Raw genomic sequence first — 11,992 nt, 5'->3', positions numbered from 1 at the left:
CATTCAGGACTTGCACCTAAATACATGTCACCTACACCTGGTAATAACCACAGGTCCTCGGTATAGGCCCTGTTCACCATTCCACATCTTCTGTTAGGGCTCTGGGTTTGGAACAATCACGCTGAGGAGGCAAACTCTGCTCTTAAAGACATATTTTCATAAGGGAGCTTTCTCAGGACCTGGGGCCTGAGACCAGATTCAATCACAATTTTTCATTCATATGTATTTATCGATATGCTTTTAATCTAGCTCTGACATTAGCGCCTGTTTTAATCATGGTTTGTTGATATTCTTTTCTCAAGGTAGCGATGTAAAGAAAGCTCTGCTGCTTTTGGTCATATTATGGCTATTGCTATATAATGGGTATCTCGAAAAGTATAATTTGTAATAAAGACCACAAAATGACTTATTTGTACAACTACATTTATTTATAAAAACAAAAACAACAAAGCAAAAATTAGAACCAAAAACAAAAAGCCACCAGTGTCCCACCAGGGATGAGACAGTTTATGGAGAGAGACATTTTTAAAAGCATACAAACCAGCAAACTGTAATCTAGCAGCATCCAAATGTTGGAACCTCCAAAAAAATTCATCATTTATATATTTAAATATATATATTTTTTTGCCCTGGCAAGCTACACACTTTACAACATCCACAGAGCTTTATCTCTCCTTAGTGCAGAAAAAAAAAACTTAAAACAAATACCTTTAATAAAATAAACAACTTTAGGTTAAATAGGCTTAAATAATAGTGTTAAATACAAGACACTTCTGTGGCAGATATGTACAGAAATTAACACATTTGGCATTGTAAGTGTGGTTCACTGGCGCCTGCTCTAATGCTCTAGAAACCACTGCATAAAAACACAGTTTGCTGTGAAACTAACCCCCCCCAACACACACACACACACACACACACACGCACATCATCATCATCCACACACATGATTTTATATCAGTGAGCCACAGACAAGGCTTGTGTTTAGAAAAGACGACTAAAAGCAAAGAGAAACAATCCATTTACAACCGAGAATTTTAGGCACAGTTTTATAAATACATGTCAAATACAACTGCTTCTCAACAGGAACTCTTCACGTTTGTGCTAACTTCTTCTTCTTTTATTTATTTTTTTAAAAACACAGTTTCGAAACTACCACTTTTGTTATTGCTAGGACATTGTGACAGTGAATGGGAAAAAGCTACTGACAGATGCGTGTGTGTGTGTGTGTGTGTGTGTGTGTGTATGTGTGTGTTTAGGGAAAAGCACCTTGAAACATCAAAATTACTGCCGTGTGACCCTACGATACGACACTGAGGACAAAGTAAAAGTGGTATTAATTCAACGAAAACCAAAACATCAAACCTTGAAACTTTTTTTGTGACTTCCAAAGAAAACAAAAGGGTCTCATTTGAGCTACATTCATGTTCCCCCCACAACCACGGTACGTTTCAAGACCCGACTCATGTGGATTCCTCTTGGTGCAAGCAGACAGTAAGTACCACTTCATTATGTCCAGTACATTCCTTTCCCACCTCCCCCTCTCTACTTTTCCCGTGTCCGTGAAGGCCGGCACAGAAACAGCTGTGTGACAGTGTGCGCAGTATGATACAGTACAGCTGAGTATACAGTACAGTAGACTGACGTGACATACGTAGGTAGATTATATGTTGACTACAGTAAATGAGCTTTACATTCCACTACTGTAAGAAGATCTCAGGGACACGGGCAGGGGGCCCCTTGGGGTTTGCCATTCTCTATTCCTCCTTCCAGCACCGGATATGAGGACGCTTCCCGAGAGTCCTATTTGCCAGCACAGAAAACCGTTAAAGCAAGAATCAGCCCCGCACTGCAGACAAGAGGACAATCCCGGAGCTAAAGGTCCAGATCAGGGTTTCAAGTCACTCCACACAAGGCTGCACGACAGTCTCCTAAAGCCATAGGGCTTATTTTTTTTAAAGAGTCTTAATTTCTCTAGGGGCCTGTAAAGGTTTGTTTGAAAGTTTGTTTGCCTGTGGATCATCTGGGAGGCTTAAGAAGGAATTGAGTGGGTGCCAAGGAGGAGTGAAGACCATCTCGCCCTCTCTTCCCCTCTTTCTGCAGGTCTCTCTCTCTCCGTCCCTCTCAGGGCTTCTTGTCGATGGAATGAAAGAACCACTCTGTGAACTTCCTGAGCTGAGCCGACGCCGACAAGCTCTCCTCCTGCAGCCGCATGTTATCCTGCCTCAGGTGTTGCACCTCCTCCTGCAACATCGCCTTGTCCTCTTTCTCCTGAACACACCAACCCAAACACACAATCAACACCGGAGTAAAAATAAATGCGTTACAGAAGGGGGCTGACAAAAGCCCCTGCTATTACGAGAACATTCATCTTTCGTCGGGGCCGTGTAAATGGGAGGCATTAACATGGCAAAGCAGCCTTTTCTCTGTCCTGATAAAAGTGCATTTCCTCTCTCCATTTCAAGCACATTAGTGGAGGTGGGGAAATGTTGGGCTGGGACACAATAAGGAAAGGAAGCAGGATATCGAATTAAGTGGATGAGTTTATATTACAGAGACCTCAGGGAACCCATTACTCAGTGTCTTACTCTCCTGAGCTGTGCGACACGGTCATGCACAGAGTGCTGATGTGAAAAGGAGAGCAAAGAAGAAAAAGAAAAAAAACTGATGGTGAACACATAATCAAGAAAGTAGTTCGATATACACACGTACCTTTCTGAGGTCATGCTGCAGCTGCCTGAGGATCACCTCCAACTGGTTGACTTTGCCGGTTAGCGTGGAGGGGGAGCCGCTGGAGAGGAGAAGAGCGCAGCTTGTAGTTAAGAGTCAAGACTTGAGACAGAAAGAAAACAGAAGAGTTTCTACCAGGATACAGGAGCTAATAATGGACCCCTTGTTGGGTCCTGCATTTAGCTACTGTTGCCAGTCAACATGTCTCTTCTCATGCAGTAAGTGAGCAGTTTGCAATTAGTATGGAGACAGATTTACTGGTGAATTCTTTCTAATCCATCTTCTACCTAGCAATTCCAGAAATCTCTGCCTGTATCTCATCTCTATCTGTCTGTGGCCGGTCTATTGTTAAGGGAACGAGGAAGTGCAGCGTTGAATCTTTTGCAATGTTGACCCCAGGTATGTTGAATGTGAATAAACTTTGAATAAACAGGTGAGCGGGGCTCTGTGGCAGTGGTGGCTGGACTCATTAATCTCAGTGATGCTGTCAATCATGACAACAGCGTGTGTCATGACAACGTGTGCATTCACGACAACTGATTCCTCTAATATCCATAAATCAGCAGGTATACACACGTTTTTTAAATAAACCTGCTAAAAAAAGGTGATTGCCTCAAACGATCACTGTCATAGTTTGTATTGATGTTTAAAGAGTAGGTAAAACAAACCGGCTTCTCATTTCTAGCAGACATACAACATTCACCGTCACCCGTATTTGAAGACGAGACACAACAATGCATTTGCCAATAGTTTCACAATCTAAAACCGGTTTGACTGAAGTTTCTGGAGCTTGTCCAAACTGCATAAAGAGCAGGACAGAGCTGCTATTGTTTCACTCAACTCTAATACACCAACACTGTGGCTCCCACTGTGGAGGTTCTACTCCTACACAGGTGTTTGTCTGTCGGTATTAAAAAAGCCAGACAGTTTGATTCACACTGTACACCTTTGGTTCTTGCGTTGTTCTCAGGATGACACCACCATCCTTACTATTGAAATACAGAGTGTTGCTCCTGTGAGAGCTTCATGCACACTGCTTCATCATGTGGAGAAATCTTCCTGACAGGCCCGCTGTGCTAAGGGTACGGCCGCCAAGCTACGATTGGATGATCACCATTCGGATGCGGGGTTGAACAAAGAGTCAATTATTAACTTGCTCCCGAATCATCGGTGCTTGTGTGTTTGTGTCTGTCTGTAAGGCCGTACCTTGCTTCCAGCGCCGCTCCCTCCGCCTCCACCACACGTCTGGTCAGCTCTCTGGAGATCTGCAAGGCCTCGGCGCGCTGCATGTCCGTCATGGTGCAGAAGGACGCCACGCGTTGATCTGGAGAGAGAGCAGGTGACGTATGAGGTTAATATCTGCCCTTAACATATACAAAAACAGGAAATTGGTTCAGAGATGTCCCGGTGTCCACATGCAGCAAAAATAGAGCAGAATGACACACACGCAAGCACTTGACAGGATGGGGGTGATTCATTCATTCATGCTTTATATGAATGAACTCGTCAATAAGGAACAAGGTGGTAAACAGCCCTTTTTTGACAATCCCAGATCAAGTACGTCCCTTGGGGGTCGCTCCGGTGTCCTCACCCCTCGGAGGCTCCTCTGACAGCTGTTTGGCTCATAATGGGCTGAATCCCAGAGCTGTAACGCACTAGTCATGCTTGTTTTACCATATCAGGCCCTTAAGCTCCCTCAAAGCCCCATGGAAAGCCCAAACTTGGCATGTTACGCTCAGGGACTGCTCAGTTTGGAGGCATAATGCCCTTTTCTTTAGAATCCAATCTCACTCAAGCCCTTGGTCTGAGACTAAAGATAGGAGGATCTGCATATTCATGAAAAAGATTAAGGAAACCCTCCCATTAATTTAGCCCCCAAATGAAAGCTAATCCACTCCAAGACAAAAGCTGATGCAGCCCGGAGTCGGCTGCTCAGACAAGGCAGGAAAGGGGAGGCCATGCTTTCATTTACATATGAATGAACATCTTCATCATACTCGATAGCTGCATCAGAAAGATTAAAGACTTCGAGGAAAACGGCGTCAGGCGCGGGCAAGCAGCTTGTCTCTTTTTTTTGCGTGACCCCGTGTTTCCACAGATTTAGCGAACAAGCGGCTAAAAATCAAACAAACACAAATTACGCGAAAGAGAAATCATGACAATCTACGTGAGTGAACATGCTGTGCTTGATTTATTTCTGAGTTTGTGTTAAAACATATCCCAGTTGTTTACAACGAGAGCTATCGGTCATTCCACAAAAAGCCTTTTGTTGCCGGGATGTACTAACGCCCTTTTTTTTTTTATTTCTACAGCTTCTACTCTCCAAGGTGAGGAGGACAGCACAGTGCTTTTTTTGCTCTGGTTGCTAGAAGCCAATCCAAAGTGTCTGTGTGCATCATGAATATGAATCATCTCTCAGGAAACACAGGACCACGGTAGTGAAAACTACAAATGCATCTCGGCCAACCTCTTTCTCTCCGTGCTGTAAACAGAGTTGGTTAAACACACATGATGGCACAATGGCAGCCCGGAGCCACTTTCTGCTCGGCAACAAGCCTCAGGTTAATACAGCGCTTTTTTTTCTGGGCCGGCCCTGTTGATGTGACAACTGCCTTCTTGCTGCCAGTCAGACTCTGCATCTTCTCCACTGATTCCACTCTCGTTAAATGATATGCTGCGGGCGATGCAGCAGGAAGTGTATCAAAGGAGAAACTCCCCAGAGGATTGATTAATTATGACGAATGAACGGTCACATGCTACATTGCCTGCTCGCTGGTCGCGGGGTCGGGTTGAGTTCAAGTGGAAGGAAACTCGTGGCATGTTATACGATTTCGTGAAAGATGGAGGAAAGACTGGCATGAGAGTGGTCGAAAACTAGAAGAAAAAAAAGTAATGATGTCGATCATGAGGTGATAAGATGTGTTGAGGTTAGAGACTGAGTGAAAAGGCAGCTTTCATTTTCGATAAACCCTCATACATTTATGTGAGTGCTTGATTCCTAAATTCCTCATCCCAGAATCAGGTGCCACCACAAATCACACTCTAAAGCAGCTGTTCAGACATTTAATAAGAAACAACGGTCCATCTTTAAAAAGTGAAGATTTCTATTCATAAGGGGAGAACCTGCCACTTTGGGCTGTCTAAATGTGTCCGTGTTCATTTCCAAGAAGAAAATAAAAAACCCACCATCCTCCAGTGGACCGTATGCAAATTTAATGGACAAAAGGCCGAGAGAGGACTTGAAATTACCCCCAAACTATCAACCCAAGAGCTTAATAGTACATGTCACCGCTTTGAGAGCCCTCCCTGAGTGGTTACTTGCTGACTTTATGGTGTGAGAATTGTCTCTGTGTCCGTGCAGAGAAATGATGGTTCATTCTTCCGAGTTACACTGCTCGCTGGGAACTGCAAAGGGGCTTAGAGTGGAGGCGCAAAAAGCAGAGGGATTCCCAAAAGTCACCTCCTACAGCACTTAGGAAACACAAACACGCAGGGAAATCAAACCTACACATGCAAGCCAGCGAGCACTTGCAGTTTGCCGACACACACACACACACACACATTCGTGCTAAGCAGCTAAAACGTCTAGGGGGGGAAGAAGGAGGTGGTAGAGGGGGGAGGAGTTGCACAATGTGCCCGCAGCTTCAGCCAGGCTGGTTACCTTCGAAGGCTCGTGCTGCATCAACCAGGTGGGTCCAGTCCAGGCCCGAGGCGGTGTCTGGGAGGGGCATGAGGCCCGGGTCGCTGAACTTGGACCTGTCCGCCAAGGAGCCGTCAGAGAACCAAAAGTCATCTGCAGAGACAGGCAGGCACTCCGATCAGTGTCTTAGCCTGGCCTGGGTTTAAGGACTAATCTGAGTCACCCATCAGTTTGCATCAGACAGGAGGGGTCGGGAGAATGGAGAGGCTTAGAGGGGGGGGTGGCAGGGGTTTTCATTTGAACTAGTCATCACTGCTAAAAGAGATTATCTTTACCTAACTCCAGCCCTGCACATCGGGACACCTCGCTCGCCTGTGCTCACTAGTCGCTCGGATCCAATTATACCATCAACTCACTCCACCTCTAATCTAAATGCCCTTAAACGAGAAATCCTCCTTACGCTTGTAAACAATTTAACTTTGGAAGGAATACTTTTCTATCAATGTGACAGAATGACAGCCTAGCGACTGCCATCTCTGCATAGCGCACGCAAAGGCACTGTCTGAGAGGCAATAAATGACTTGTCTAAGTGAATGTCTTCATGTTTCAATCAATATCTCCTTTCCGTCCCTTCCGTCTCCCTCTACCCTCCCTCGCTCTCAGCCCTAAAAGACAGGGAACCAAATAAACAAGCGTCCATTCTGCAGCGAGGGGTGTTCAGGAGAAAAAACAAATCGTGAGTGGAGAAGCAGAGAACAGACAGAGAGAGCTTGAGGTGATGCTGACACTCTCCTTTCAATATATCCAGCCTCTCGGAGCTGGAGTGATTCTCTGTTTACCAAACTGGGCCGTTTCAGCAAGCCTGTGTGCTCAGCTACCCTTCAAAACAATCAGGAATCCATCAGGTTGACAGCCAGGAGAGGCTAAAAAGAGAGAAGCATCTTTCCAAAAGCCATTTTCTGTCTCGGGACGTTAGCCGGAGACGGGCGAGGAGCGGTATGGTAATGAGACAGCAGGGACGGAGAGGGGAGGCAGGCAGGGACTGATGAGTGAATGAAACATTATGTATGACAGACATTGTGACACTCCTGATGGAAAAATAGGCATGTTCATGTCAGAGATCTTAGCGACCTGCAGCGGCGCAGGAAGGACACATCACACCTCTCCTTGCTGATACATATTCAGTGAACAGTGGAGAGGGCAGCGCTCGCCAGCAGTGACAGGTGTCTGCTTAATGCAGTCGGCGCGGCGGGGCCCCTCGCAAGTTTCACACTACTTCACCCGGTTCGAATTAGTTGGCTATATTGAGGAGTGATGCTGGAGTGTTCACCAGTTGTGCTAATGAGATTTATGACACAAGTGGCTCTTCAAACAAGAATCTTCATCCTGACTCTCGCCTGGCGCCACAGAAGAAGGTTCATCATCCAAGAACCACATGCAGAGGGAGACGACATTAGTCCTCCTCTCTCTCCCACATATTAGCAGCTTTGCTATATTCTTGGATAAATCTAATATTTTACATGTTTTTAGATGTTTCTTTAGCACCACGTGGCCCCATGTGAATGTCATCACTATGCACTTACTTCTGAGGTTGGATGCTCCCTGGTTGTGGATAATGCGAGGGGGCAGTGTGCTGTGGTAAGGTGGGGTGGTGCTGAAGAGGATGTCATTGGGCATGGCTTGGTCCAGCATGGAGCTGTGCGAGCTGGCATAGGACGAACCCTTGCGGTTGCTGCACACACTCTCGTCCGACAGCGTCCGGTACAGGGAGCGTCTCGGTGATAAACTGCCGACCGCCGACCCCTGCGAGATGGAAGAGTAGAACAGTTTGTTAAGAGATGGTCGCAGCAATGCAAAGAACAGATTGATCTGCAAACCCCAGCGATGGCCCCCTGTCTGCACCTTCCCTGCACAGCGCGTTTACACGAGCAGGCAGCTGGGATCAGTAAGGAGGGAAGGGAACATCAGGGAGCAGTCTCAGGAATCAATTACAGACTGTGCTCTCAGGAAAATGCAGATGGATAGAGAACAGCTGGCGAGTGTCTGTCAGAGTGGGAAAAATAACGGACGAGGCTTGTGGAGGTGGTGACAAGAGGTCCCTGCACTGAGGCAACCGATAGTCCCAGAGCTTATAATAACGATAATAAGCACCTTTCATATAAGAAATGCATCTCAAAGTGCTTTATGTCTATGAAAATAAAAACGTAAAATGTAATTGATGTGAGAAATTCAAGTTAAACGAATACAAAAATACCACGGCCTGTATTTCCAGGAGAATACTGATGCAAGAATTCACAACTTTTTCAGTGTTTGCTTAACGATCGTTTCTGAGAATGACTGAAACACAAGAAGTATCCCTGTGCTTTGGGATCTACATCCAGGTCAATTTACTTATTCATCCACACTCATTTGTTTATATGTGAGTAAAACTTATATTTACACTGTCTTCTTAGCAAACATATTATGAGGATGATCAAGACTATATCAAACTGGAGGAATCAGATATAAAAATATCTTGATATAAATTAATGTAACGTTGTATCAACACTACTGTCAAACTATTTCCTGCGGAGTACAGATTCTCCTTTTATAAAATCCTAGAGCTATCAATAAAACAAGGCACTAGGAACCACATACCCCCGTCAAGGCCCAACAGTCCCCTTATGAAAACACATTTAAATTCACCACATCTGGAGTTTAATTTGGATCAGCAGCAAATTACACTAAGATTCATGAATTATTCCCTGAGAAATCAATGAAAATGTAAAAAAAAAAACTCCCGATCGTACGATGTAAAAGAAAAAAAACAATTTAATGGTCTCTTATCCATATCCCACTTCTCAACAAGATTTTCTGGAAATCGGGTGTGTAATTTTTGCATAATCCTGCAACTTTCAAACAAATGCACCTTCTGTGTTTGCTGTCAGATGGACTCAGAGACAAGCATTTGAAATGTCTCTGTGTAAAGGTTTATTTAGAAAGCTGACGGAGCCACAAGGAGCTTTCACACTAAACCACCCCCCCCCCCCCCCCAAAAAAAAATGCTGTTATTGTAAAGTTAGCGCAAACCTTTGAATCACAATGGTGACATTTAAAAAGACATGTTGGTAAATACCGGAATTGTCCCCTAACTAAATGCTGAGCTGTCGTGTCAAGGGAGGCTCACAACTCCTGGATTTGCTGATTTAACGCAGTGATCATCGTATTTGTTCATAAAGTCAGTACACATTTTATTTCGGTTCCTTATTTATAAAGCAGAAAACCAATGAGCACGGTTAAGTGAAGCCTAGGGGCGTTAAGTAAAGTGAATACATTTTATTTGCAAATTGTGCACGCTCTCTAGAATAAGAGGGAACAAATCTAAACGAGGTATAGAAGCCTATTGCAGATGCCATTGTGGTCAAAGGAAACTTCAAGAGTAAAGTAAAAACAAGCTGAGGGGGCTTGAACAGCCGAATCCTGAGGGATGTCTCCTGTGAACAGCGTTACGCAGCACACCACTGCAGAGATACTAGAGTTACATGGCCGTGGCTGCAGTTTTGACAGGGGATCTCTTGTTTAAACACACAAAACCACAAACACCCATCCCATCTATCATTGTCCTGTTTAGCTTACATAAATATTGCTGGAGTGACATCAAAAGTGGCCACAAATGATATGCGGGGCAGTCGGCCAGATGGGTAAATGCCTGCCTTTGGCTTCCCAGCTGTAACCAACATTAGACTGGTATCCCCACAAGCCAACACCCAGCCATCTCCATTTCAAAGACGCACAAATCTCATGGTGAGAATTTCACAAACATCTAGAGCGTCTTTAAAGCGGTGATATATATACCGGAATGCAAAGCTCTGCACACAAACACACGCACAACCTCTGAAAGAACATCTCAGAGGCTTTAACTCAACATGGGTGTCTCTTATTGCTCAGATTCCCACCCAACTTTACAAGATTAGACATCATAAGGTTCTCGCTCATCATAACTTTCAACAGGGTTTGCTGCATAAAAAAGATACCACAGACGCAGGAACTCCAGTAAATGAAGTCAAGGCAAATGAAACCATTTGCAATCTGGCCTAGATGTTTTTCAGAGCAGCAATTTATTTCATCTACAGTTTCAAATAAGGCTCTGTGAACACAGCTTGGCTCAACCTGCTGTGCACATTACACAGAATATCGTATTTATCAAATCTGCCATTATAGACGATGTGAGTGTAAATGCACCTCGTCCTGATTTGATACTTTTGTACGACAGCAACACTCTTATCATTCGAGGCAGCGGTGACACATCCACCGGAGTTTTGTTTTTGTCCTCGCTGCCCACACCGAACAAAGACGACAACAAGCAGCTCTGGAAGCCTTTGACGTGCCACTTGGGAGGATGTGTTGGACAACCACCTTTTCAAATCCTTTTTTTTTTTTTTCTCTTTCCCACAGGAGGTTCAAAAGTGGAATGCTGTGGGAGAATAAGCGGTGAGCGGCCTTTCCTTTACGTCAGCCACACAATAGTCTGCCTGTCTGTGGAAGGGGCCTCCCAGCGGACACGGCGGCTGGCGAGGAAAACCTCTCTGCACCTGCTCACCCAGACAAAGAATGGCGTCGGGTGACTACCTAAGTGACACACGCATTATCCTTAACCGTAGACTCACTTTAATTACTTAGGAAATGAAGCAAGTCAGATTGTAAGAAATCAACAATAAATCAACCATGTGTCCAACGTTGTCATTGCTGTAATTTGATTCCTTTAACGTGCCAGCTGATGATTGAAAACATGCAGCCTCAGAGTAGCTGCTCCCAGAAAAGAACAGTATGTGTTCATTGGGATCAGATGTGTATATGGTCAGAGTGTCTGGCATCCTGCCCTCGCTCCTGCATCTCTTTCCCAGATCGCTTTTCCACACACTGCTTTATTGCACAGATTCCGACTGGAGACTGAGATTACAACGAGGACCATACTCCTCTTTGAATCCGATAGGCAGCAGTGTGAACCTTTCTACGGGTTACTGTGCTTTTCTTCTCTGTGGGAAACAAAACAGATCCAACTGAAAGAAAATCACAGCAAAGGCCCCGATACACCTGCTTTCATTTGAGCCTGTTCTCTCACAGGGGCCACGTTTTATATACAGTGAGCACGATGCATGACAGCGAGACAAACTAATCATTGCACTAAGCGTCTTCATGTGAGAGACAAGGCCTGCCTGCGCCAGAGGACATGTTTGCCTTCTCAGGGGATGAAATGCATTTGTATTAGAATTGAGCGGCATCCAAAAATAGCTTATTTGTACGTATCCTGGGTTCTTTCCTCGGAGATAAAGGATGGGGGATGGGGGACGGCGGACGGCACCGGGACCTCAAATGCAATTAATAGAGTCGGCAGGACCCAGGATCATCAAACATCGATGCACTCTCTGCAACTTCCTGCCTTTAATCCATGACATCCCGACTGATCAAACTCAGGTCCGTTATAAATCAAATTAACCAAACACTGGGTGCCAGTCAGTGGGGGCTGAAGGGGTCTTGTGTTGGGAGAGTCGAGGTGCTCGGCAGCGGGGGCTAGCTGAGAGGCAGCAGATGTTTTTCTTGCTTCCAAGCACGAGGTTATCTGCTCTGGTTCTGGCCTCACAT

The 11,992-nt window shown here is 45.1% G+C and overlaps 1 protein-coding gene across 4 annotated transcripts in view; it reads right to left on the bottom strand.

Moving 5' to 3' along the window:
• Positions 1-406: 406 nt before the first annotated feature.
• The window catches only part of LOC128453574 (signal-induced proliferation-associated 1-like protein 2), an 81,078-nt gene continuing 69,492 nt past the window's right edge, over positions 407-11,992 (bottom strand). For 3 of the 4 annotated variants that reach the window (XM_053436547.1, XM_053436548.1, XM_053436546.1), the window contains exons 17-21: positions 7,954-8,173; positions 6,392-6,523; positions 3,937-4,054; positions 2,713-2,791; positions 407-2,271 (exon numbers count right to left, since the gene is read on the bottom strand). In XM_053436547.1, coding sequence (XP_053292522.1) covers positions 2,125-2,271; positions 2,713-2,791; positions 3,937-4,054; positions 6,392-6,523; positions 7,954-8,173 — 696 coding nt within the window. In that variant the 3' untranslated portion in view covers positions 407-2,124. The remainder of the gene's footprint in view (positions 2,272-2,712; positions 2,792-3,936; positions 4,055-6,391; positions 6,524-7,953; positions 8,174-11,992) is intronic. The other variant, XM_053436549.1, reaches the window with a different exon arrangement.

The sequence above is a fragment of the Pleuronectes platessa genome, chromosome 12 (genome assembly GCF_947347685.1).
Source record: "Pleuronectes platessa chromosome 12, fPlePla1.1, whole genome shotgun sequence".
Lineage (NCBI taxonomy): Eukaryota > Metazoa > Chordata > Actinopteri > Pleuronectiformes > Pleuronectidae > Pleuronectes > Pleuronectes platessa.
Note: the sequence above shows the minus strand (reverse complement) of the source record. Positions and strands in the feature narration are given on the sequence as shown.